The sequence below is a fragment of the Pterocles gutturalis genome, unplaced genomic scaffold, assembly GCF_000699245.1.
Source record: "Pterocles gutturalis isolate BGI_N339 unplaced genomic scaffold, ASM69924v1 scaffold27335, whole genome shotgun sequence".
In the NCBI taxonomy this organism is placed as follows: domain Eukaryota; kingdom Metazoa; phylum Chordata; class Aves; order Pterocliformes; family Pteroclidae; genus Pterocles; species Pterocles gutturalis.
Genome location: NW_010141733.1, coordinates 21,742 through 47,458, shown reverse-complemented (window position 1 = coordinate 47,458; position 25,717 = coordinate 21,742). Strand labels below are relative to the sequence as shown.

Here is a 25,717-nt window from a genome sequence, read left to right as displayed (position 1 = left end):
GGAACCAAGATGGTAGAGCAGAGCAGCCTGTGCAAGTGGAGGGCACAGCAAGACCAGGGCTTTAAAGCCAGACTTTTGGTGCCAAGAACCCAATCCACACATTAAATATCTTCAGGTTTACTTTGCACTGCCGACTGGTTTCAGCCTGGGTCTGTAGGCAGCACAGGAGTGCTCAGAGCGCGTGGCGCCCGCTCCTTGGAGAGCGTGCACCTTCTTTTGGTTCAGTCTCATCCAGAAGGAACCCGGCTGGTACGCTCCAGGACTGCTCTGCATTGCAAACCAAAGCGTGGTAAGTGGGGATTGTTGGGAGACCTGCGCCACCAGTGTACTGCTGAGCTGAACTGAGACGGGAGAAGCGCCTGTGGTTTGCCGTGGGAAGTTTGCCACGTGATAATTTGCTGTTACAAATTGTTGGTTTTTTAATTCAGACAGGCATCCTTATTTGCCTATCATGAGGACGTACATTACTACTTGCTGTCCTTTCAGAGGACTCTGCAGAATCTGTGGGAGGGTGAAAGCAGTTACCTACCAGTGACTCGGGTTTTCCCTGCATGAGTCTCTGGATATTTGTCTCCCCCAGCGCCTCGGAGCCCTGGTAGACAGAGCTGTGCTTCTGAAGGTGTCCCAAGAAACACTTTCAGCAGTGATTAGCAACCCGAGTAAACATGCCTCTGATGTCTGTGCAATGTCAGGATCCCTAAGAACTCGAGCCATTAATGCACAACCTCTCTCCTTGACTGGCACGACTCCGTTAATAGCAGAAACGAGGCACTCTTGCACGTGGGTGAGCTGTGCCCACGGAAAGCAGAGTCTCACCAACATTACTTTATGTGCTTGTGTATCGGATGCTGGCTCTACCCCACAGCGATTTCTGCTAGCAAGAGGTGTTGTCCAGGGACACCACGTGAAACTGATGACCAGAATTTTGTGATTTTATTAATTACTATGTTTGTAGGAGCGCCTGTCAGAATTAACGCAGTACGCGATGAGTATGCACAGATGCAAAATGCATGAGCTTTCTGTCTCAAAATGACTTTTTTTTCCCTTGGATTTACTATGACTTTGAGTGATCTTGAGTGAGTCACGAAGATGACTGATTTTTAGACTGTCACTTAATGGACATCTAATTCTGGATTCATGCAGGGACAGATTTATAGAGGAGCTGGACGCCGCATGGTCTGCGGCCGTTAATGAGTGCTGGGTGCCTGGCTGGCTCCGAGTGGCGTCCAGAACGACTCCCTATGTGTTAATACTGGCCTTCTGCATTTTTGACTCAGTTTCCACATTTAATACATGGTTAAACATCTTCTCCTTGCCTGACAAAGTTCCTGGTGCTTTATATATGAAAAATGCTGTGTAAACACTGTCTATAGCTGTTTATGTATTTTTCTGGAAGAAATGAATGTCATCTTTGTACAATGAGGAGCTGAAATCATTTATTGCTTCAGTCTGAGGAACTGAACGTCCTGCCTGCAGCAGGCCTATTTAAAAAAATTTATAAGACAAAGCATTGTAATAGTTTTGTATTCCTGTAAGATCCTCGTTTGCCAGACGATACAACTCTTAACTGAAAGGCTTTGAAGGGAGACGTCCTTTGACTGCTCAGTATTTGTATAAAATATTGACAATGAGACTATCAGATTCTTCTCTTAATGTACTTATAAATATTTGGATCTTTCATATTTCTTAAGAAATATTGTGCCATTGTGTCTTCCTTTTGCTGTAGAACTGGGAGGTTATTAAAATGAAAAACTGCCTTTTAGCCTGTAGTGTCTTGGTCGGGGAGACTATTTGTGCATATTTTCCTTGATCTGTGAGCTGGTGTATATTATATAAAGTCCTGTATCTGTGGTGGTGTTTCCACTGTTTTGTTGCTTTGCTACAACTTTTTCATTCCCTTCAAGCTTCACAGATAAATTTATATCGCTTCTGACAGCTTAAAATGTTATATCCTTATTAACCTTTAAATTTACGCTTTAAACTGGCCTGGTGGGATTGCATATGGAATGATTTAGATGACGCTTGAGAAAATTTTCTTATCCAATAACGAGTTTGAACAGTTATTCTATATTCATTATGAGGCTGTGTTACTGCAAGGAAAGTTGTTTTCACTTGTAGTGTTGCTGGAGAGTAGGAAATGATGATGTTAATGCTCATTAGTGCAGTTGTTATGAAAAGAAGAACTAGAAAATAATTTTTTTTTCTGCCTTCCACAGTATATTGAAATCCATGGAGTTTGCACCATCTGAAAGCTCTGGTGCACAGGTACTGAACCTACTTTTGTTTTCTTAATTATTTCTGAAGTTCGGTTAATTAACAAAAATTCTGTCTTGCAATTTGTTGGTGTTGGCATGGCGAATTTCCTGTTGATGTTGAGACATATGGGTTAATCATTGTTTTCCTGATGTTTTCATATGTAAATAGCTGAACTGAGCATTTTTTTGCCTATTAATTTCTTTTAAGTGGTCAAGGACAAAGAATGACGTTTCAGCTGTGCTGGAGTGGATAACCATAATGTTGTGAAGTTGAGTCTTTTAAAGATACTAGAGTCGGCGTACAGCTATGCTGAGATTTGCATGTTTCTTGTACTGACAGTACGCTGAGCAAGGATTTTAACATTTTAAAATCTTTGTTAGCCTTGAAAATAATGTTCACAAAAGAAAACAAACCTTTGAGTACTGAGAAAGCAGGAGGAAGCGCTGCTGTTCCAGCAAATTAAGCTTAAACTTAAGTTTGAAGGCTATGAATTAAATTCCTGCTTCTGAAATCTGAGCTGAACATCAGTATTCTGGGATTAATTCTCAATATGCTTTTTAACAATCAAGGGTTAGATATTTAGTGGAAGGTATGTGGCAGATTTCTGTGACTGATTTTATTTTTTAACAAACTGTTTACGCTGAAGCGTGGCATTTCAAGGAAATGCTTAACTAGTCAGTTGACCTAGAAGAAACAATATAATCTTAACTCCTATTTTAATCAGATTAAGTCTACAGCTTTTAAATTGAAAGCTTGCCAGTACCATTTTAAAATAAGTAGGATTAAGAACATGTTTTGTTACACATTTGAAAATAATGCAGAATTGATGAATGACTTACGATGAAAATGAAGCAGTGAAATCTCTTCTACGGCTCGCGTAGGAGCACTGAGTGATTCCTGCAAATATATGCATGGTGAATTCCCTAGCTGCGTTCGTAGCAGAGATGACGACTTGTTTTCTTCTTCAGAAATCGTTTTTAGTGCCTGGATGAGACTCTTAATGCTTTTAGAAACAAACCTCCCACTTTGATTTTCTTTAGGATGCATCTAAACCGCTGGAGGTGCTGCTGCTGGAGAAGAACCGCTCCTTGCAGTCTGAGAACGCCACACTGCGTATCACAAATAGTGACCTGAGTGGTAGGTTGACACGATTTTTGGCTATTCTGGTTCGTTTGCTGTCTTGTAAAGGGAGGGAGGGCTGAGCGAGAGATGAATGTCTGAGCTAATGCATGGCAGCAAGATTAAGAGGCGACAGGAACACTGAAAAATGTTGGATTTCTGCAGTTTTATAGGCTGGATAATAAAATAAAACTTGGAGACCTCAGAGAGTCTTTAAAGGACAGGAAGGAGAGGCATTACAAGATGTACCAAGTGGTAGCGTTTGAGGCTGTCTTCTGTTTTGGGAACAAATTCATCCGTGGCACCAGAAGTCTCTTCCCCCACACACAATGTTATGCAAAATGTTTGCATGTAGAACACAATAATCTTCCTGTCTGATACACTTAGATATACTACCAGCAGGTCAGCTTGGAAAAACAAAATACTTTCTTTTTAGCAAAGCGTGTTTGCCGTTTAGCTTTCCTAATGTGGGCTTTTTTTACATCTTGTGTGCACATTTTTTAAATGGCAAGTCATGGAATTTCCAGATACTTGAATGCTTATGGTTTTTGCAGCTGGAAGAAAGTTAAAAGTTGCCACTGGCCCTGGGATTACTGAATTCTGAAGCGTTTTATGACTTTAACTGAGTGATCTTGGTGCATACACCTAATGGCAATTCCTTTATTCAAATTGGTTTGTTCCAAAATGTAAATGTTTGCTGCATTTGGGTTCAGTCAGGTCCAATGAGTAATGTCTTGAATAAGAGACAACAGAGAGACTTGCTGTCTGTAACTGCATTTATTCTAAATGTATAACTGCAATTCATGTGATTGTTCTAGTTTTAATGTTTGTAAGGGGGATTCTCCAGGCTGCAACATACAAGAAAGGTGCAAACATGAAATGCATGTTGTTTGTTTTGGGGGCCTTGTTTGGCTTATTAAAATTTCAATTATGAAAAAAAAAAAAAAAGAAAAAATAAAACCAAAACCAAAACGAAAAACAAAAATCCCACCGCCACTTCATTGGCCCTTGTAAATCTGCACTTTTTCCCTTTGCGGGGCAAACTTTGCATTTTTTTATCTTGGTTTTTCCCTCTTTGATCCCCCATAATGCATTATGTTTGACCTTCCTTGTAGGGTCAGCCAGGAGAAAAGGGAAAGACCAGCCTGAGAGTCAGCGTCCTGCAACCTTGCCGGCCTCCCCTCCTTCTCAGTTGCTCCGCAACGCGGGGGAGCAGGCTTCCAATACTAATGGTACACACCAGTTCTCACCAACGGGTTTAAGTCAAGACTTTTTCAGCTCATCCCTGGCGAGCCCCAGCTTACCCCTGGCCTCCACAGGAAAATTTGCACTAAACTCTCTCCTCCAGCGACAGCTAATGCAGTCCTTCTACTCCAAGGCAATGCAGGAAGCAGGAAGCACAAGCATGATTTTTTCAACAGGTCCTTACAGCACAAACTCCATATCTTCCCAAAGTCCATTACAACAAAGTCCGGATGTAAATGGCATGGCCCCGTCTCCCAGCCAGTCAGAAAGTGCTGGGAGCATCTCTGAAGGCGAGGAGATAGACACAGCCGAAATTGCACGTCAGGTGAAAGAGCAGTTGATCAAGCACAATATTGGACAGCGGATATTTGGACATTATGTCTTGGGACTGTCGCAAGGGTCTGTGAGCGAGATACTAGCCCGGCCAAAGCCATGGAATAAACTGACTGTGAGAGGCAAGGAGCCATTTCATAAGATGAAGCAGTTCCTCTCGGACGAGCAGAACATCTTGGCTCTTCGCAGCATCCAGGGTAGACAAAGAGGTAAGCGCTCGCCGGCCGAGGGTCTTGCCCTATTTTGCTGTTAGTTACAAATGTTAACATTCGGAAACTTCCCTGTACGGGGCCTTTTGTGCGTTGCTGCTGTTTTCACCTGCATCAGATGTCAGGTACAGCAAGTACAGCTTTCTAACTCTGCTTTTCAGCGCTCAAGCAGGTTAGTATCTTTGCTTCTGCTTTTTTTAGCCGCTGACTTGTGTTTGTCAGCAGGAGCGAGCAGCAGGGACACTCACATCCCTCACTTCCCAGTAGCTCCATGTCAGAGCTAAATACAGTGAAAAGGGTCAGTAGCTACCAAGGGTATCAGCCCTCAGAAATACTTGAAAATTTTCATTTGGGGTTGTTTATTGAAACCAGACTTTTGTTGTGTTTTGTGTGATTTTTTTTTTCCAAAGTGTTTTGAGAAAATATCATAGGTGATGCACAAGATGAGTAATTAAAAAACAATCCTAACTTAAAGCGGCTTTATATATGTAAGGCAGTGATTTTAAGAAATAACATTCATTTCATTGTGATTCATCTTAAGCAAAGACCGAGATTTACATTTAGAGAAACTGAAAAGTCAGTTGTTTACAGTCAAGAAATACTGGAAAGGACAGGCAGGATTTTCCTCGATTTTGTTTAATTGAAAGCGCACACTGTTAGATTTATAATCTGTTCTTGCTTTTGATGATTGTACTTGAGGGGATTATCTGCCCATCTTTAACCTCTTCATTTTTGGTATCTCTAGACATTTATTTGTATCTGTCTAATCTCCTTTCCGAACGTAGCTGTAATCTTTATTAACAAATCAGCCAGCCTTGCTTCTTCCAAAGTAGCCGGCTCCTCCAGCGCTCAGACACAGGCTCGAGGGGCCGAGGACAGCTCGAACCCTCGCGTTCAGAGACAGGCTGCTAGCTTCTCGTGTCACACAGCAACCATCCCCTGATTGTTTTGTTCTTACCAAACTTGTTTTTCAACAGAGAATCCAGGCCAGAACCTGAACAGACTATTTCAGGAAGTACCGAAACGAAGAAATGGGTCTGAAGGTACGTCACAGGCAGGTGTTTTTCTTTGCAGTCAATACCTAGGAAGTGGAGTGTGCTTTAGCTGTGTGTTTCCTTAAAACTGTGCAGTTTGATTCTGGCCTGGAATCTGATAGAAAAACAGACAGTAAGTATAAAACAAACCATGGGTTAGACGAACACTTTGCTTTTTCTAATTCTGCTGCTGCTCTACTAACGTAACGCTGTTTGGATACTTTTTCCACTCCCAAGCTCACTGCGTACGCAGATAAAAAGAGATAAGCGATAGAAGTGCCTTTATAAAATCCTCAGATCTATTGAAATGCTCTCTTTGCTATTTTTTGTGATTTTGGAGGGAGAAAGTTGCACAATTATGTGTAATCCAACATTAATTGCATACTGCTTCTGCTCTGGATTTACTTTTTTCTTTTCATGAGGTTTATGTTGACAAATACACTTTAATATGCTGTTAAATTAGTGTGATACTTACTTCAGTATAGTATATGAAAAAGATAACAGGATACCTGAACATCAGATCAATAAATTATCACTGAACAGGAAGTATTCATTATAGATTAGTTGCACAATTTTTCTTTTAGAAAGACAAGAGGAAGAAGAAAAAACAAAAACATGTACCCTGAAACTCTGTAGTTATTTTGACTTCAGTCAGAAATTGTCTAGCTCACTTATAAATGATAATCTCATAATGAAAAATGCAGTTAAGTGCAGTAGCAGTCACAGTCATAGTTTTCCCTCCTTTTCTTCCCCTTAGTGGTTAAAAAAAAACAAAACCAAAACCAAACAACCAAGTAATAGCTCTTAGCTGGAGAGTACTTCAAATGGTATCTGTGTTTAAATGACTGTTTCTCTTAATGTATTAACCCCTAGAAAGTAAAAAATTATTTTTACCCTGTTATTTTTTAATTCTGTTTTGGGCTGAATGTCTACTCATCCTACTTTGCCTAGCTGCTAATGCAATGTTTAAGGTGATTCTTGATCTCATGATTTTAGCTTTCTTTCTTTCTTTCCCCTGTGGTTCTTCCCTTCTGTTTCCTCTTCCCCTCCAAAAAAAAAAAAAAAAAAAAGAGAAGGAAAAAATAGACATATATATGTTATCCTGGAAAAGGAATATATGACCACCTAGTTCCTCCTCTGATGGTATCAGTGTTCTCATTGTTCCAGTGCAGCTAGCAGGGCAGGCTTTTGCACAACGAGGATATTTTTTATTTTATTGCGTTAAGTATGTTTTTGGTGTTGTAAATGTTGGTAAAGGTCCCGTGTAAACTGTCATCAGGTTGTGCTGGCAGTGCATCAGTATATACTGTCTGTGTGTTAAAAAAACAACCGAACAAATAGCAGTTTTCCCAATGTCATTAGTTTTGTTTTTCTCTTCAGGTAATATAACCACAAGAATCCGAACCACAGAGTCTGGCTCTGATGAAGCCATCAAATCCATTCTCGAACAAGCCAAAAGGGAGCTGCAAGTACAGAAAACAGGTACAGTCTCATTTTGTCTCTTGCTCCTTTTATTTCAGAATTTAATTAAAACAATTACCATGAGCTTTCTGGTCAGTTAATTATATTCTTAAAACCCTGAATGTAGTTTTGAAGAGCTTTTTTGGTTTTTTTTAATGTAGTGGAGTTGTTTCCATCTCTAAGGCAGCCCAGGTTAAGGTTATTCGTGTCATGGCTTGGCAGGGTCTCTGCTCAGCGCTCTGCCCCGCTCCCAGAGGAGGGATGCTGTGAGATTTCTAAACACCTCTTTTCCAAGTGCAGAGCTCTGCCCTCTTGACACCCCTCCAGATGTGCAGGCAGTCACTCTCCAGGATGAATCCTTTCTTCCACCGGTTTACTCCTTAGAAAGGGAATGGCTCCTGCTTTCTCTTCTCTTCTAACTCAGGCCACAGGGACACAACTGCATGGGAGAGGGAACCGGATGGATTTGTCGGGGAGAAGGTCACGATCTATCCAGCAATTGCCAGTCCCATAGTACCATCGTACTGTGGGCATCATGTACTGAAATGACAATGTAGAGGAAACTCAGCGCTAACTTTTACGTGACTTTATTTTTGGTTACACAATGTATTCAGTGAATGAACTGGCAAATCCAAAAAGCATTTCCTTTCCCAAAAACGTCATTAGTTTAACATCTTAGCCCGAGATAAGTTTAATTTCTCATTGTATGCTGTCGTGTAGTTAACATTTCTGCCTACTCCACAGCCCTCCCAGCTTTAAAAGAGTTTCCAGTGCTGCTGAAGGGCTAATGCTGAAGTAGAGGGCACTGTGCATTAGTTCTGTTTTGTTTTTTAAAGTAAATATTGATTTACAGTTTTGGATAGTTGTCTTTTAAATGAAAACGAAGCTAATCTCATGGCAAAATATAAAAGACTAGTTAATACACGATTTAAATAATGTGACTTTATACAAGTAATGATTACGTAGAGAAAAATGTGGGCTGTGTGCAGGAAACTGCAAGCATGTTGTTCAGTAGCATCTTTCATCTGAGAATCTCAGACTTCCTTTCAAATATTAATTCAGCCCCAAAACTCCCTATGAAACCAGTAGATAAAACAGAAGAGATGGTTTTTTTTCCCATTTTCTAGCTTTTCATGTATTTTATAGTGTGTGACAGGAAGGAATGTAGGGAGGCAAATTTGGAAATGTATTCAGACGAGGCATAAAATCACTAGAATAATATGCAGCGTGTTTCAAATCTTATTTCACTTCTTGCAGCATATGGGTTCCCTGTTACTAGCTAGCTTCGCTTCTGCCCTTCTTTGTAGAGCAGCTTTCAGAGGAATTGGTTTTCAAGTGCTGGGGACCTCAGTGGAGACTAACTTAAATGGAAACAGATGCCATTGCAAAAACCTCCTGGCTCTGCAGAGATAATTCTACACCCACGTTCCAATCTCTGCTCATCCCTGACTGCTGCAGCTCAGCCACACGAGTCCTGGCTCACCACTGAAATACTGCATTTAGGTGTTACCTCTTCTGAAAGCACCCGTGGCTCTGTGCTAGGGCTTCGGGTGAGGCAGAGGGTGATGGCCAGGCATCAGCCTGACTTCTGTAGAGGCGTTTATTTCAGTGGTTGGGACCATGGAACAAGAAAACAGGAAGCAGGAGCATATTTAGGTAGTCAAAGGAAATAATGGAGCCTCTTACTATAGTCCTTGCTGTGTTGTAATTTGTGTGTTATATTTTTGGAGTTAGAAGGACTCACCTTATTTATATTGTGCGAGGGTATTAATAGTCTGTCCAGGTGAATGCAGCTGGGTTCAGTTTGGAGAGTGTGTTACGATTCATTTGTGGAGATAGAGAAGTGAAAGGGTAAATAACTTTGTAAATAGAACTGTAAATTTTATTGACCACTTGGGGTGGGGGAGGAAGAGGTAAAGGCTTGATTTTCAAAGGTGTTTATTTGAAAATGTTTACAATGGTGGAAAACATGCAAGTAGTACGAGACTTCTGCAGTTGAGTCTGTGCGTGCAAAAGTCCAGCACTCTAGCAACTATAAACATTTTCCAGTGAAGAACTTTTAAAATCTTACTTATGTTGAAAAGTGCAAATCTTTGCTTAGTGAAAATTCCTCCCTCCCATCCAGAAATGTATTGCAGTCCTTTTTGCAGTAGCACGTGTTTGAATATAAAGCATATTCCTCTGTTGCATTTAGTCTTTTGGTTGTTTTTCATAGCTGAGCCGGCTCAGCCGCCTTCTGCATCTAGCAGTGGCAATTCTGATGATGCTATTCGATCCATTCTGCAACAAGCCCGACGCGAAATGGAGGCACAGCAGGCTGCCCTTGAACCTGCCTTAAAAACACCACCTTTATCTCAAGCTGACATTTCTATCCTGTCCCCCAAACTAGTATCTACACCTGCAATGTCTTCGGTTTCCAGCTATTCTCCTTTGGCCATATCCCTGAAGAAACATTCATCTGTCACTGATTCCAGTATCTCTGCATTGCAGAACCTCTCTGGGCTCAAGAAGGAGCCTCAGGAGGCACCTGTTTTAGAGCTTCATGGAATAAGTGATTCTGCCCAGGGTATGTTGAGGCATGTTAAAAATGAGTTGGGACGTGGTGGTGTTTGGAAGGACCATTGGTGGAATACCGTGCAGCATGAGAGAAGAAATACAGCTCTTCCCGAAGATGTAAAAGTTGAGGAAGCCAGTGGTGGAAAAGAAAAGGTCAGCAATCAGACTAGGCCAGATCGTAGCCAGCTCCAAGGACCATCTTCTTCAGAGTATTGGAAAGAGTTTTTTCTTCAGAGTATTGAAAAGAGTGGCCAAACGCTGAATCTCCGTACTCCCAGAGTTCTGAAATGAGCATGACTGGGGCGAGTCGCAGTGAGACGCCACAGAATAGCCCCCTCCCTTCATCCCCTATCGTGTCTTTGTCAAAGCCATCCAAACCTTCAGTTCCTCCACTGACACCCGAGCAGTATGAGATTTATATGTACCAGGAAGTGGATACGATAGAGCTAACGCGGCAGGTCAAAGAAAAGCTAGCAAAGAATGGCATCTGCCAAAGGATCTTTGGGGAAAAGGTAAAGAACTGGTTCTCTCTTTTTCCACCAGTGTTGTGAATGTGCCTTGTGCTCCCTACGTTGGTACGGAGCTCAGTTTGACAGAGGGGGATATGCCACATGTGTCTTAAGGAAAAATGTTTTTGCTTCCTATGTTAAGTATTTAAAGAATAAGCCCCCAAAGGAAAGTGTTAGTTTTCCTGTGTTTTGTGAATTGCATAGATATTGATAGAAAATGGCTTTAGCCACTTGTAATTAGAAACGGGGCTCGCAAGTTTAGAAACGATGAAAGCTGAGGCAAACGTTATTGAGACTCAGTATTTCATGCTTAATGTAATGAATTCATGGAATAGTTGAGTAATACCGTTGTCATGACTGGAGAGTCTTAAATTGGTTATAAGTGAAGATTATGGACACAAGAGCATTTTTCCTTTTTTAATATTTGGAAATGCGCACAAGGGTATTTAAACAAACACACAGAAAATCCCCTACCTCTCCTTAGTCCCAAGTCAAGAATTTACAGTCATTTCTTATACCTGGTGCTTGGTATCTTAGCATGCTTTCGTGTGCTTCAAGAAGTTTTTAAGCAATGTTTGATTACAGATATGCGATGCAGATAAGGCTTTCTGAAGTTCTCACGTTGTGGGCCCTAAGCATTGAACGTGTGGGATGTCGAGGCGGGTCCCCGACCACCAGAACACTCTTCCCAGGCTAGAAGAAGTGGTGGACATCTGGTGTTTCTTCTTCTTATAAAGAAGAATCAGTGTAATAGTATAATCGGAGCTGGCATCGCGCTGTTACCTTTCCACTAAGATGCGAAATGAAGAGCCTGACCTCTTGGGGTCATTAGAGATCCCGTGGCAGCTTTCATTAAGCGTGATTTTTAACCCCTGTACCTGTGCTGAATTCCAGGGGAGTAATTGCGTTCTGCCTGTCTGAAATTCCCCCTGTGCGGCAGTCGGCTGAATTCTTAAATATTTACTTACGTGGAGCAGCCGCTGCTACAGGTGAAAACACACATCGTTATAATTCATACCAAAAAAAATCAACCAAATATAGGCCTAGTCTCAAAAGTCCCAATTATTTTTGTTTGAGAACAAAATACACGCCAATCATTTCCTGTTTCATCTGCCTGTGTGTGCCTGGACTCTGTGTTTTTCCTGTTAGAACTGATGAAACTATTTGACACAAAATATGAAAAGTATGCAAATCGCGCACGATCCTTCGCCTGTTTGTGCTGCCGCTCCGTTCCTGCAGGAAAAAACCCACGCTCCAGAAGGAAAGCACGGCAGGAGGAAAACATTTCCATCAATTACCTGCAGATGTCATTTTGCAGTTTTACAAATTGTCCATATAAAACCCACTTGAGCGATACAGGAGTAAAGGAAACCAAAAGTGACTTAAGTTACCCCACTCCCACATCAAATGTGTTAACGTGCCGTTCTTGGTTGCTTCACTTCAGGTATTGGGGCTGTCCCAAGGAAGTGTCAGTGACATGCTCTCCAGGCCAAAGCCATGGAGTAAATTGACCCAAAAAGGCCGAGAACCATTTATTCGTATGCAGCTCTGGTTGAATGGTGAGCTGGGACAGTGTGTCCTGCCTGCACAAGGGCAGCAACAAGGACAAGGTAATTAAAATTCCACTATGTTGTATGAGTTCAGGAGGAGGAATTTTTTTTTTTTATTTTTATTATTTATTTTTGAAATTTACAGTAAGCGAGACTTGGTGCCTGGTGCTAGTCCAGGTGTTCCTGAAAGTGGCGTTGCCCACCCTCAGCCCAGCCGGTCCCTAGGCGGACATGAAATTTACAGTAAGCGAGACTTGGTGCCCGGTGCTAGTCCAGGCGTTCCTGGAAGTGGCGTTGCCCACCCTCAGCCCAGCCAGTCCCTAGGTGGACGCACTGGGAATGCTTATGAACGAAGCGCTCGTTTATTCGTAATTGATAAGCAGCAGCTATCAAGCTCCTAATGAGGATGATATTATCTAGCCATGAGTATGATACAATAATTCGAAAAATTTTGACCAAAGAGCTGGAAAATCTTGTGCGCTGTTTTCTAGGGCTGCATAGGGGATTTTGATTGTTCCTAGGAGAATATCGATTCTTTCTCAGGAGGTGAGCTAGAAGAACGAAGCTTTAAAGGGGGAATGCTGTGTTGCAATTACGCTTTTATTGTGGCTCTCTCTTATCCCAATACCTGTTGAGACAGAACGGCCAGCCTAGAGTTTGGCCTCGCTTGTACCCTTATAACGCCACCGGCTTAAATGAGCAGCGTGCCCTTGCCGAGAGCAGCGGTTTGCTATTTGTTGAGCCTGCTTACTGTTTAGTTTGTGGTTTGGCATCTCCTTTTATTGTTCCCTGATTCTCCTCTCCTCTCTTATCTAGTCCTTCACTCTGTGACATCATTACAGGATTCCCTACAGCAGGGATGTGCAAGCTCAGGTAATCAGCTGGTTTCAATGATTTGCTCTGAAATAATTCTCTGTGCTTTTGTTACGTTTCTTTTGCTTTGATGCGGAGAGGTTTCGTGCGTTTTGTTGTATCATACAGGAGACCCTTCAATGTTGTTATTAACAGTTAATTCCTCGTTCTCTCCTTGTTGCTATGGCAGATGTAGGGAGTACACGTATTTAGCTGCATATATTAGGTAAAGAGACTCTGTCTGATCTTCGAGATCATTGGTTCTGTAGGGGATTTTTTACCATAGTTCAGCTTATCAACTTGACATGTGACAATGGCTGTAAAACAAGCCTTTCGTTTGTAATGTGATCTGCATACTCCAGCTGCCTTACTCTCTGGCATGTTGGTTTTTTTCCACTTTCATTTGCACAAAATCTGCTTTGTTAATTTGAAGGTGGGGAAAAGACCACGTTACGTGGTTCTTTTTCAAGCTTCGTTAAATATTCCAAGCCGACCTTTTTTTCCTCACTCCCCTTCCCGTCTGCAAAAAAAAAAGCAGATGCAGCAAAGACGAGTGTCAAAGAGAAGTGAATTGCTCAAGGTTTTATAAGATGGCCACAGTATAGGAAGGAGGCTGGCACAGAACAGCTGTGTTCCTGCTGTTAGATACCAAACTCTACCCACACAGACTTTTTACCAATGATATGCTTAACTGACGTAAACCACTTGGACTGTTCTGTACCCTAGAAAAATACTTGTGCCCTGCTCTGTACTTACAGCCAGTGCCTTGTATTGGAGAATTATTGCATTTCAGGATACGGGGAAGGATGAATTGTGCTCTTCTACTTTTCTGCCGTTCTGAATCACTCTTCTTTTCTGGAGCTTGCTGAGTTTATTCTGAATATCCTGAATAACTGCTTTTTCTCACTCTAGTGGGAAATTATTTTGCATTCTAAAAGATTTTACTAGCAGAAGATTCATTGATGATATTCAGTCCATGTTCTTCTTAAGAACAGTGGAAAATAAATAGATAAAAGCAAAAAAAAAAAAAAAATAATGCCCCTGGTAAAAACAAGCCATGAAAACAAGACCAAAATAGGAAAAAATTATTTGCAATCATAGGGCTATTGTTACTTATAGCCAAGCATTTAGTGAACGTGGAGATTTCCTGCCATGTTTTGTACGCTGCTGTTCATTAAAAGCGTGCCGTTGACTACTTTTTTGTAGCATCAGTACTGTGCAAGAGTAACTGTTACAGTTATAAACTCCTAAGACAGCATGGAAAATATGAGTAATTAATTGTAGCCATTTTAAGAGGAATTTGAAATCAGAGGAGCTGGGAAAAGGCTGCATTGTTATTGCTAATCATCATATTTATGACTAACTGTAATTATAAAAGATAGAAAGACAAGCCCATAGTATTAAAACCCGACCACCTTATGGATTCCCGGGAGGATGGCTGGTAGCTGAAAGTGATTTCCTTCAGGAAGTTCAGTTTTGCTGCTGTGATATTTTGCTCGCCTCCCACACTCCCAATCTCGTTTGTCAGTTCCTGCCCTTGAGCTAATGTTTTGTGAGGTGACACGTTCCTATCAGCTAATAAAATCCTATTATTGATGATCGCTCTCCTTCTTTCCTTAAAGCAGACTTACAAATGAGAAAATGGGCTCATGCCCTTTTCTTCCTCCTTTCAGACGATTAGAAATAAAATTGTTGTACAGGACGTTCTTTTCTTGGTGCCTTTTGCTGTATAAAGGAATAGGGAAGGTTGTGACACCACAGAGAACAAAAGAGCAAAACCAAGTTATTTGAATGAGGAAGGGCAGTTTGGTAATTTTCTTTTCTTAGCAGCTGTTCTGTAATTAAAAGCACAGCAAACAGTTTGGAAAAGGTAGTAATAATTATGCATTTGTGAAATATCCTCCACTCCAGGGCAAGGTAAAAAAAAAAAAGACACAGCTCCAGTTTTCTGGTCTTCTGAGACATTTCCCAGGAAAATCAAGACAGAAAAGATTGCATACTTGTAATTGTAAAACAGAAATTAATCAGAACAATTTTAAAATGAAAAAAGGTCTGGAGCCTTTTCCATGTAATATAATTGGCTTGGAACTTGTTGAATGCATGAAGGGAAAGAAGTAAAATTAAACTAATACTTTCAGTGGCTCCTGAGTGCTTTGCCAAGAAGGTCTTCAGTGTACAGAGTGTCAACATGCATAGTAACGTCTCAAACTTTTATTAGCTGTGAGTCTTTTCATTACCGTTTGGCACTGTTCTATCAAACTAGCAAGATTTTCTGGATTTCTGACCCAGTTAGTTACACTTCTAGATCATAAGGTTTTGATTAACACTTCATTCATGAAAATCTGTGCTTTTGTCTGGTAGTTTTCCATTGTCGCACGTGGACAGATGGATCCATCAGTCTTTTAGATGTAAGGATGAAAGGATAAAGCATTACGTGTGTGTGTGTGTGTATATATAGATGTATTTTGAGATAGCAAAGAGAAGCCAGGCTCATTTTTCTTCTTTCTGTATTCATGAATTTTCAGAAAACACAGTCTATACTAAAATTACAAGAAGATATAGATATATATATAATATATAACTGCATTTTCTGCCTGTGACCTTTGATCAAGGCTTTGGTGATTTTGGACAAGTTTCAGTGAACGTGTTTTACACAAAAATGGTGTCTATACCCTAGGTGGTCAAAAATAGTACCACTGTGCCTTTTCTTACATTTTTTTCTGTGTATTTCTTTCCACCTAGATGCTCTAATGCCCTTGGGTAAATCTGCCTTTTTAATGATTTCTATGTCGAAAGCACGGACCAAATCAAATGGAAAAAAAAAAAAAAAAAAAAAAGATGTTGAATTAGTGTCACCCAACTGCATCAGCATTTTTTCTTGATGAATTTGGCCCTTATTTAGTTCTATTACTGATGATCAGAGCTGGGTTGGGTTTGGACAGTAGCCATGTGCCAGAAGAAGGTTTATGTGCGTGGATATTTTTCTGAATACTTGCATTGTACGTAGCTCTTACTAGTTTGTTTTATTGTGGGGTCTTGTGTCTTTACTGAGCATTTATATGACATTAAGACAAAGTTTCTTTTTTGGTGCTGTTGGTTTCATAGCTACTCCCGGGAAAGCTGAATTTTTATTCACTTTTGTATTTATCCTCTGTGAAGGACATATACTCTCTATATATACTACATTAAAGACTTGCAAATACTCAGTGGGAAAAAGACGTGCCTTTTTGGTATGTGTTTCTGTAAGGGTCGTCTTATGACCTAATGTGGAAATCTTCATTTGCCGATACAGCTGCGGGTGATCTCAGGGGATTTTGAATTTCCCTTTTGTTTGTCTTCCTTTCTGGGTATCATCCATCATTCCTAACCTCATGCTGCTTAGCAATAGTAACACTCATGGGAGTTGAGGAAAGGATTATAGCAGCATAAAATGGGGAGCTAATTAGAGCTTGTTTCAAAATCAGAATCTAGCTTGAGATAATTGCATATTATCTGGTGATTTAAAAACCCAAGATCTACTGTATTTAGATCAACTAAAATACGCACAAAAGCTTTATTTTCAAAATAAAACATTTGTAACAACAGGGAGATTACTTCTTATCATCCCTTGGGAAAGAAAATCTGAAAAAAAAATCAGAATGCAATCTAAGGTTGACTGTAGCTATGATATTAACAGACATATTGTGGAATTATTACAAACCCAGGTATCTATTATATTTTTATTTATGTAATAGATATTCCTGTAATATTTTTCAGTACAGAAGCTGCTGAGTGGGCAGGCAGTTAACTGTGTACTGGGTAGATCTTCCCATTTACCTAATATCAGAAGGATGCTGTCACATTGACTACTCTGAGAGAAAGAAAGCGGGGAGAGATTGTATTTCAGGTTTAGAATTCGTATTCCGGATTACCATCCTGATGCCCTTAGGGAAGAGCTCACTAGCCACGTGGTGGCAATGGAGAAGCTCTTACCCCCTAATTTCTCCATGGTTTGTGATTATTTCCTTCATTGTTTTGCTTTGGACAAGCAGAGCTGTCCGAGACAGTGTTCCAGAGCAGGACTGGGATTAGCACGTGGAGAGCTGGATCCCTAGTACTTTATTGTTGAATCAAAAAGGAGAGATGGTTTTGCAGTCATTTGCCGGCATTCCAGGTTAATAAAATTGTATAACATGAAATATTTGTGGTTGTTGTAGTCTATAAAATGGAAGAAAAAGGAGATCACATGGCTATTAGGAGCCGGGTAGCTGGACTGCAGTTTGCTGTGCATAGATGGATTACACGTGATGGCCAGTTTTTGAGACTTTGAATTCGGTTGTGAAGGTTGTCTCCTTTTGTGCTAGGTGCAAATGTGTTTTTAAAGTTTGGAGCTGAACAACTAAGGCAGCCAAACCGCTCTGCTAACCCTGCAACACACTGGTGCGTATTGGTGAAGTTTCCACATTCTTTCTGTGTGGCTTGACATCGCGGCTCCGAAGCAGTTGGCCGTAGCTGTCTTGATTTCAAACCATAGGATATCAGTTGGCTCCTCACAAGGGCAGCTGTTGTAGTCTGTCTGTAATGTGTGTGATCATATTCTGTGCCATTTCCCTGACATTTGGACCATGAAAACCTTCCTGGCAGCCTTTCTGGTATCAATAAAGCTGGGAGAGTCGCTGTAAAGGCACCTTACTGGGACCTGGGAATGCAGCGTGAAGCCAGTGTTTCAAGTTAGTTCTTAATATAACATTGGCTATCCTTGCTAGCCATCATCTGGTCATTTCTGCCTCTTGCCTAGCTCTGTCCTTCCCACGCGGTCTTGCTTGGCCATAGTCCTCAATCCGTCGGCAATGCTTTGCAAATAGTTGGTGTTTGTAGAGAAATTCCTGTCCTGGTTTTGTTCTTTTCTGTCAATTGAACTACCCAGTGATTAAACTTCCAGAAGATGACTCCGTCCTCATTGTGGTCATAGCTTTACTGTTACAAAAGTGCTAAAGTAAAATATATAATCATGGAGTGAACACTATTTTCTAGGCAGATATTCCTTGCGGATGAATTATAATGACAAAGCACCAACACACTCTTCATGCTAATACAGCAAAGAGGAGACTCATGCTGGAATCTGAAGGGAAATGTAATTCGCTCTGAAGGTGGTTATGGGTCCATAGCATTCGTTTTGGAGAAGTTACGCAGCCAAGTTGCAGCTATGTTTTATTTCTGTGATTAATTTGGGAATGTGGGTCCTTCACGCTCACTCTCCTTTGGTGTATGTGAAAGGATCTCCAAGTCAGGAGCTCTTGGAGGGCTCCTTGAAAAAGATCCAAGTCTTCATTTTTAAAAATTAGAATTAATAAATGAATATATTTTGTAAGCTCTATGAAAAAATAAACTTTCCTGCCCATTATTGGTGCTACCCTTCTCAGGTAGTTTGTCAGAGTGCCAGTGAGCATGGTGGATGTAGTTTGGGAATACGTGCTTCCACTCTAACTTCAGCATCCATCGGAGCACGTAACTTCCTTGCACTCTGTTCAGGCCTTGTTTAAAAGAAACCATGGCCGTTGACTGTTAGAGCTCTGTAAATCCCACTGTCCATCATTTCATTACTTATTACTTAATTTTGTAGTTTTCTTTTCCCTCCACTTGTGCATTCAGAGATGAGCAGCCTCCTTTGGGGAGGGGGCCCACATTACCTCCCCTCCCCTCTTCAAGGAACAGGGCGGCTTCTCCTGCCAGCTGCCAGCCACAGAGAAGCTGGGTGGAAAATGATGAGCTGATATGTTAGAAACCAAATATAAAAATAACTGGAGCAGCACTGAAAGGCGAGCGAGGCCGTCACAGTCGTGCTGCGGTGCGGGAAAGCCGGGTGGCTCCAGGGGGGTCAGGAGCCGGGGTGATGGCCGGGATCTGTCCCCCGTGGGCTGGCAGCTGCAGGAGAGGTCAGGAAGGCTCTTCTCCAGAGGGAGCAGATATTTTTCTGTTGGTAATAGGAGGCTCTGGCAGCTGGCAGAAGCTCACGTTGGTCTTCTGGTTGCTTGTGGGAATAGGAGGGGGCTGCGGGTCCAGCACGTGGCTGCTGCCGGTGGGATGGAGATAGCCATCACGCCCTCAGCCAGCCCCCGTAACAGCCCAACCGCTGCTCAGCAAATGGCAAAATGCTCCTCCACTGGATGAAAATTACCTTGTTTTCAATTCAAGGAGCAGATAATGAGCTATTTTCCTGCCAAAATACTGGAGAAAAGGTGTGCTAGCACCAAACGCGCGGGTTGTTACTCCCCTCTTATAATGGGAGTGGAGCTAGGAGGCAGCTGTCTTCTCCACCGAGTAGCTCTGAAACAGGGAAATCAACAGCCTGTTAGACTGCAACAGCAAAATCCTCTTCTCGTTATAGAGTTATACATTACTTGATAGCAAATCATTCCCAAGAAGAAAAAACAGAAAATTACCAGAAAATTAATATCTTCTAAGTTACCTTCTAGCCTGTCCTTTACATGAGGTACAGCAGGAAAGGAGAGAAACTGATGGATTTGTCTCACCTAATTTGATGGGTATTGGAGGTTTTTTAGATTCGCCAGCAGCCATCCGGAGAAGCAGCAAATGAAAGAATCCAGTGATTATTTTAAATCTGATAAGAAACACAAGTTGCATTGAAAACAAAGCAGAGTTGGTTTGAGATGAAATTTAACTAAAAGTGAAAATAGGAAAATATCCAATTAATAACCCCAATGAAAGAAGAAAATACAATGACAAAAAGAAATGAAGAATAGGCGTGATAATACATGTCCCATATTCATACTTGTCAAAGATATTGCTGATAGCAACTTCAAAGGTCCTTGTTTCTCTGGCTGTGTCTATAATGCCCTGTGGCATGGTTGAAAAGACCGATTGTTCTCCAGAATAACTCGAGCGCTGTTTATACTATTTATTGGCAAAACCTGAGCTTGACAGAATATCCCCATGTCACTGTCAGTGCTCAGAGTCTCTCCGGTGAGATTCTCCTGGGACAGCGAGCTGCAGGGAGGGTAACGTCATCCTGGCGAGGCGTTCTCACCCGCTCTGCTCGCAGAGAGCCGGGACAGAGCATCCTTCATCATGCAATGTGGGATGGTCCATCTGGTGTCTTCTCCTGAGCCATCCCCCCTCTCCTTTGGGTTGCCGAAGGGAGGTTGGGATGGGAGCAGAGTCGGGCACTGCCCCTCCGGCTCCTCTCTGCCTGCTTTGCGCACATGAAGGTGTGAGATGAGCCGCACTGTAACTACGGTTGTGTTTTCTGTTTGTTTCTTTCTTTTACCCCTCTGGAACTTGGATCCTAAAAATAGTGCAAGTTTGAACTGGCAGATGTTTCATTTGTCCTTTACGAGAGGACCAAAATTAGCCTCTCATTTGGCACCTAAATAAAGCAGCTTAACTGCCTCAATGCGAACTTTGCAATTACTGTCTATTGAAGTTGCAACATTTTGTTGTGTTTGGTGCAGAAGGGTATTATGTAAGCAATGCCAGCACCTAAAAGGCCACCAGACCTTGAAAGAGAGAGGATGAACAAGAATGACCCCAACTGTTTTTTTGGGGGGCTTTTGGGTTTTCTTTTTTACTTTTTCTAATTTGAGGCAGGTGTTTTTTTTCTAATGGAGGTTTCATTTAAAAAGGAAAAAAAAAAAAAGAAGTAACTTGGAAATGCTCAGAGAGCTGTCTATTGTAAAGGTGAAAAAAAAAAAAAATCTAATAAAAGGGCAGCAATGGTTTCTCTAATTTTCAGAGAAAAATCCGCACAGAATGCCTGAAGCTGGGTTAGCAGTGGGACTCCCCAGGGGCAACAGAAAGATGTTATAATCAATTACCACATCATAACACTGATGTATGATAATTACTGAGTGTTCCTCCTGAGATAGTGCAGCATTTGGCTGGGATGCGGCTCTTTCATGGTCCACTGCCTGATTAATATGCAAATAATAGGCTGATTGCATGATGAATGCAGAAAATGAGTTCGCTGATAACGTGAGCACCGAAGCGGGAAGATGATAAATTACTTTTACTGACTGTCCTACATTAAGTACCCTTTCTCAACAATTTTATCACAAATTAAGTAAAGCAGTATGGAGAGATTATGAGGATGTGTAAAATAATGTACCTTAATAGCTTTTATAATATTGTTGCGTACAATGTAAATGTCATTTTGTTTCAGTACTTTAGCCAGCACTCCTCCTGGAGAGGAGTGCATTTAGTATAGCGGTGTTCAGGGTCACTCTTCTTCCACTGCCTTCTTCTAAGACGGAGAACAACCCCCTGCGCTGCGGATGTTAGTTCACCACTGAGGCGGTCATTAGTCTCGGATCCATCCCGTATGTATCTTGCCCATAGCAAATGAATGTCCACATTGTTTAGTGGCAGAGATACATGCTTATGCACTGCACAGGGCACATATGCATTCTGCTGTCTGGAGCAGAGAAGAGGTTAAATCTCGAAGGAGGATATAGAAATACCTTTACAGTCAGGCATATGGCAGAGGAGGACAACAAACAGTCATAAACGCGGTGACACATTGAAGTTAGTCTCTAATCACAAAGTCAGCGAGTCAGCAGAGACACCATGAACTGCAGCAGAACCTCTAAAAGCTCTGACTCTGTTTTCGAAAAGGTATTGTGCACACATTTATTGCAATTATACTAAAAATATAACTATGTGGGGTTGTGGCATCTTGATTGATTGCTTTCATGACATATTTGTTGTATTATTCAGAAAATCCTTAACAAAGTTTCTTCACACAAGCTATTTTAATAATAAGGTTATTGAAAATATTTTCCAGTAGTTATTTCTAAATATTGACTTCTGACTAAGTTACAGAAACACTGCAAAACTGAATATTAAATAAAGATTAGCAGAGTAGAGCAGTGTCTTTTAAGACAACCATGATTTTGCCATTGATCACCTAATTTAAAATCTGATTTATTTTTAGAAGGGGGTTTTTAATTGTTTAAAAGGTGGTATGTAAAAACAAATATTATCGTTCAGTACTCTTCAGTGCAAAGACCCTGTTTTGGCTCAAGAAGCTATGCCTGGGCAGGTAGGCGTTTGAGGAGGTTCTCCCTGCGTGCTTGCTGTGCTGTTCACCTCTTCCATAGACACCCACTTTCAGCCAATGAGACTGGGAGAGGATTTGGGGCTGTTGACTTCACCTGAGCATTGCTCTGATGTTTCCAAGTGTGTCTCTACACCCAGCTAAAAGAATTCTCAAGTTCCGTTATTTTTCCCCCTTCATTCGTTATAAAATAGCGCTTAAAATCCTGGCTGTATAGAGAGCCCATGCTTCCTGTGTGCCGTTTCAAAAGTGTCTCTTAGTGCTTCTGATCTGAGACTTTTATCAGCTGGTGCGGTTGTGTTGGGTTAGTGTGTCTGTCCCCAGGTCCAGTAGATCTCAGCGCAACTTTTCATTTTAATTGATTAATTCCAGTTGTATCTTTCTGCACAAGATTCTGGACATCCTGGATGTTCAGACAGCCCTTTGTAGAGACCTGGATGCCCCATCCAAGCCCATCCATGCTGCAGCAGACAGCTAAGTGCCCGAGTCCTCCTCGCTCAGCAGAAGTTTAATAGTTTGCATTTCTGCAGCGTTACAGTTGTCCAGCTCTGTACGACATTGCTTAGCCGTTCCTCCTGCGCGAGTCCCTGGATTTGCCTCCCTGCACCAGGCGCAGCGTGGTGCATCCATTGTGCAGAACAGAACTTTTCAGCTGTCAGGGCATTTGGCATCAGTGGGGCACAAACATGCCTCTCGGAGAGCGGTAAGGCACTCTCTGGTGCAAGGTGTGGGCTCGACAGCCGTGACGCATACTTTTTTAATACAAGTGCAAAGCCAACATAATTATTGAAAATTCAACATAAAATTGCAGCAAAATGTTGTAATCCATTAACAAATACTCAGCAGCAGTTTTTTTCAAGTGCTTCTAACATTTACCTTCATCATTTGGATAGTTTTATGTGCTCCTGTCATTGAACATACACTCATATGCAGAACGGGGACCGACCTTTTCAGTGTTGCCCCAGTGATTTCAGAGTTAACCAGAGTTAACATCCATACGTCTGCACACTTTCCTAAAGGGGTTTTCTTTTCATCCGTTCCCCCATCCACATAAAATTTCCCTCTGAGCCAAGACCCAAAATGACATTTTCCCCAAAGTTACAACATTTGCAAAACAAACAAACAATCAAAATCTCCACAATCTGCAAAGTTACAACATTTGCAAAACAAACAAAATCTCCACGATCTATAATTGTAACTGTAGTAAGCGTTTGCAGCTAGAACTGCACGTACCTATATACTTTACATCATTGTACGTGCACACTGCGCACTGCACGTACCTATATACTTTACATCATTATACGTGTACACTGCGGGGAGGTTTGTATACTCCCTACACAGAACTGTGGGAGTTTGTAACTGTAGGGAGGATCATATTTTCATCAGCCACATTAATTTGCAAATTGTAACTAGGCAAGGTTCACTCACTTCAAGTAAATCCACCAAAACCACTACCTGAGAGAAAGCGCTCAGCTTTCACGGGTATTTTCTTTTTAATTAGTCAGAAGAGAGATGTGTTGCAGTGCTGCTCCACAAACGCTGAGCAGAGTTATTACGTGGTTCCAACTTGCCCTGTGCCGCTGATAGCGAGGAGATTTGTTCAGATGCTTTAGAAGACCCTGCGAAGACAGCCATTGCTAAAGGTAACGTTAGATGGAAGAGAGAAAAAAAAAAAATCTCTGCCTGAAATTTTCAGGCCCTGGGAAGGAGAGCAGCACAGTTGTCCTGAGGATGTTGCCGTTGATAAGCTGTGTGATCAGGTCCTGGTTCTCAAGAAAACACGCTCTGGTTTTTGATGTACAAATTGGGTACAGTGGGCAGCCTAATCATCGGGGGAAAACAGCCACTGATCCAGTCCCAGTGTGAGACACTTTGATCTCAGGCAACCCGCCAGGTCTGTTGTTGTCCATTAACTCATCTGCACGAGGAGGTAGACGCAGGCCCTGAAGTAGCAAACGCTCTTTTAAGAGGTTGCCGAGAAATCTCCTGTCCACATTTGTCTGCTTTCATCTTCCCTACTAATTTGCCGTAAAGCAGAGTCCGGGATGCTCCGTTGCCTCCCCGCTCCGCTCCGTGCAGGATGTGGCGGTTCGTGCTGGTTCTTGATAAGGAATTTCAAATTTGAGCAGTTTGGCAGAGACCTGAAGGCCGAGCTTTGGATGTTATGAAAAGTGGTGCATCAAACCACGCGCCAGTTAAACCATGTTTGGGTTCTTGTCGGAATGTCACAGAGTACCCTGTCATTTTGTTTTAGCAACTTGTCCTTCCAAATGCGCAGTTCGCCTTATGGCATGCCAGCAGTAAAAATGTCACTTACAATAATTACTTTTTGGTGAAAATGCTTGCTGACTTCCTACCTTCAAGCTGTTTTTTACACAGTGGGGAGATAATAAGAAATGACTTTATCCTGACTGCTCAAATGAACACTAAATGGAATTTAGGTTATTATTACTGCAGATAGAGAACTGTGTATTGAAATTTAAATAGTGGATCAGATAAACTACAGAGATTTGTCTCCGAAAATTATAGTGGATCTGCTTTTTCAATCCAGTTTGCTCTGAAACTTCAGGCAGCTGTTGTCTGCCTGCTGTCTTTAGCATATAATATTTTTTTATAATCCTTTTAGAGGCCCCTGAATACCTTCTGTGTTTTGCATGGTCTTCCTCAACTTCTTCGTGTTCTGTACCTCGTTCCCCCTGAGTCCTTTTGCAGCTTATTAGCTAAGCTTGTGTTAGCCACAAAGGTTGGGCAGTTTATTCTCCCAGCGGTTCCTGAGCTGCAAAGGTACCGAGCGCTCTTTGTCAGCAGGCGAGTGCGCTGGGAGGAGAGGCTCGGTGTATTGTTTTGTGCTTGTGAATTCAGATGCTCTTGTTCAAGTCTGTGCTCTGAACTTTGATTTACAAGTGGGTGTAAAGTCAGTTTTCTGCCGTGGCTGTAGGAGTTGAGGCAGGGTCTGAGCGAAAGTGGCGAACCTGCAGGTCTCAGAAAGCCTGCAAGAAATTCCACCAGAGGAGCTGGTGAGTGGCTCTGGGACTGGTGAAACCCTGCCCATGGCTCAGCACTGCTCCCTCATCTAGATGCCTCTGGTGAGGGAGATACATCCAGGACTGGTGGCAGCTCATATAGACATCGGTGACTCTCTGGGGAGGTTGTAGCAGGTGTCACCTGCAAGTCTTTGCATCTGAGGTGTCCCGAGCTTCGGAAGGAGGATCCAGCTGAAGTGTGCTGTGAACCTGAGCTGTGCCACTGCTTTTGTGTAGGGCCCGTGTTCATAGAATAGAATAGAATCATTAAGGTTGGAAAAGACCTCAAGGATCATCAAGTCCAACCCAACACCACCTAACTCGCTAAACCATGTCCCTGAGCACCACATCTACACGTTTCTTGAACACCTCCAGGGATGGTGACTCAACCACCCCCCTGGGTAGCCTGTTCCAATGTCTGACCACTCTTTCAGTGAAGAAATTTTTCCTAATATCCAGCCTAAACCTTCCCTGGTGCAACTTGAGGCCATTTCCTCTTGTCCCATCACTTGTTACTT

General features: G+C 41.9%; 1 protein-coding gene across 1 annotated transcript in view; it reads left to right on the top strand.

The window, feature by feature from the left end:
- The window catches only part of CUX1 (cut-like homeobox 1), a 105,303-nt gene that overhangs the window by 59,240 nt on the left and 20,346 nt on the right, over positions 1-25,717 (top strand). The window contains exons 9-15 of the mRNA XM_010084137.1: positions 2,217-2,265; positions 3,297-3,393; positions 4,491-5,162; positions 7,577-7,678; positions 9,873-10,366; positions 10,492-10,725; positions 12,167-12,332. Coding sequence (XP_010082439.1) covers positions 2,217-2,265; positions 3,297-3,393; positions 4,491-5,162; positions 7,577-7,678; positions 9,873-10,366; positions 10,492-10,725; positions 12,167-12,332 — 1,814 coding nt within the window. The remainder of the gene's footprint in view (positions 1-2,216; positions 2,266-3,296; positions 3,394-4,490; positions 5,163-7,576; positions 7,679-9,872; positions 10,367-10,491; positions 10,726-12,166; positions 12,333-25,717) is intronic.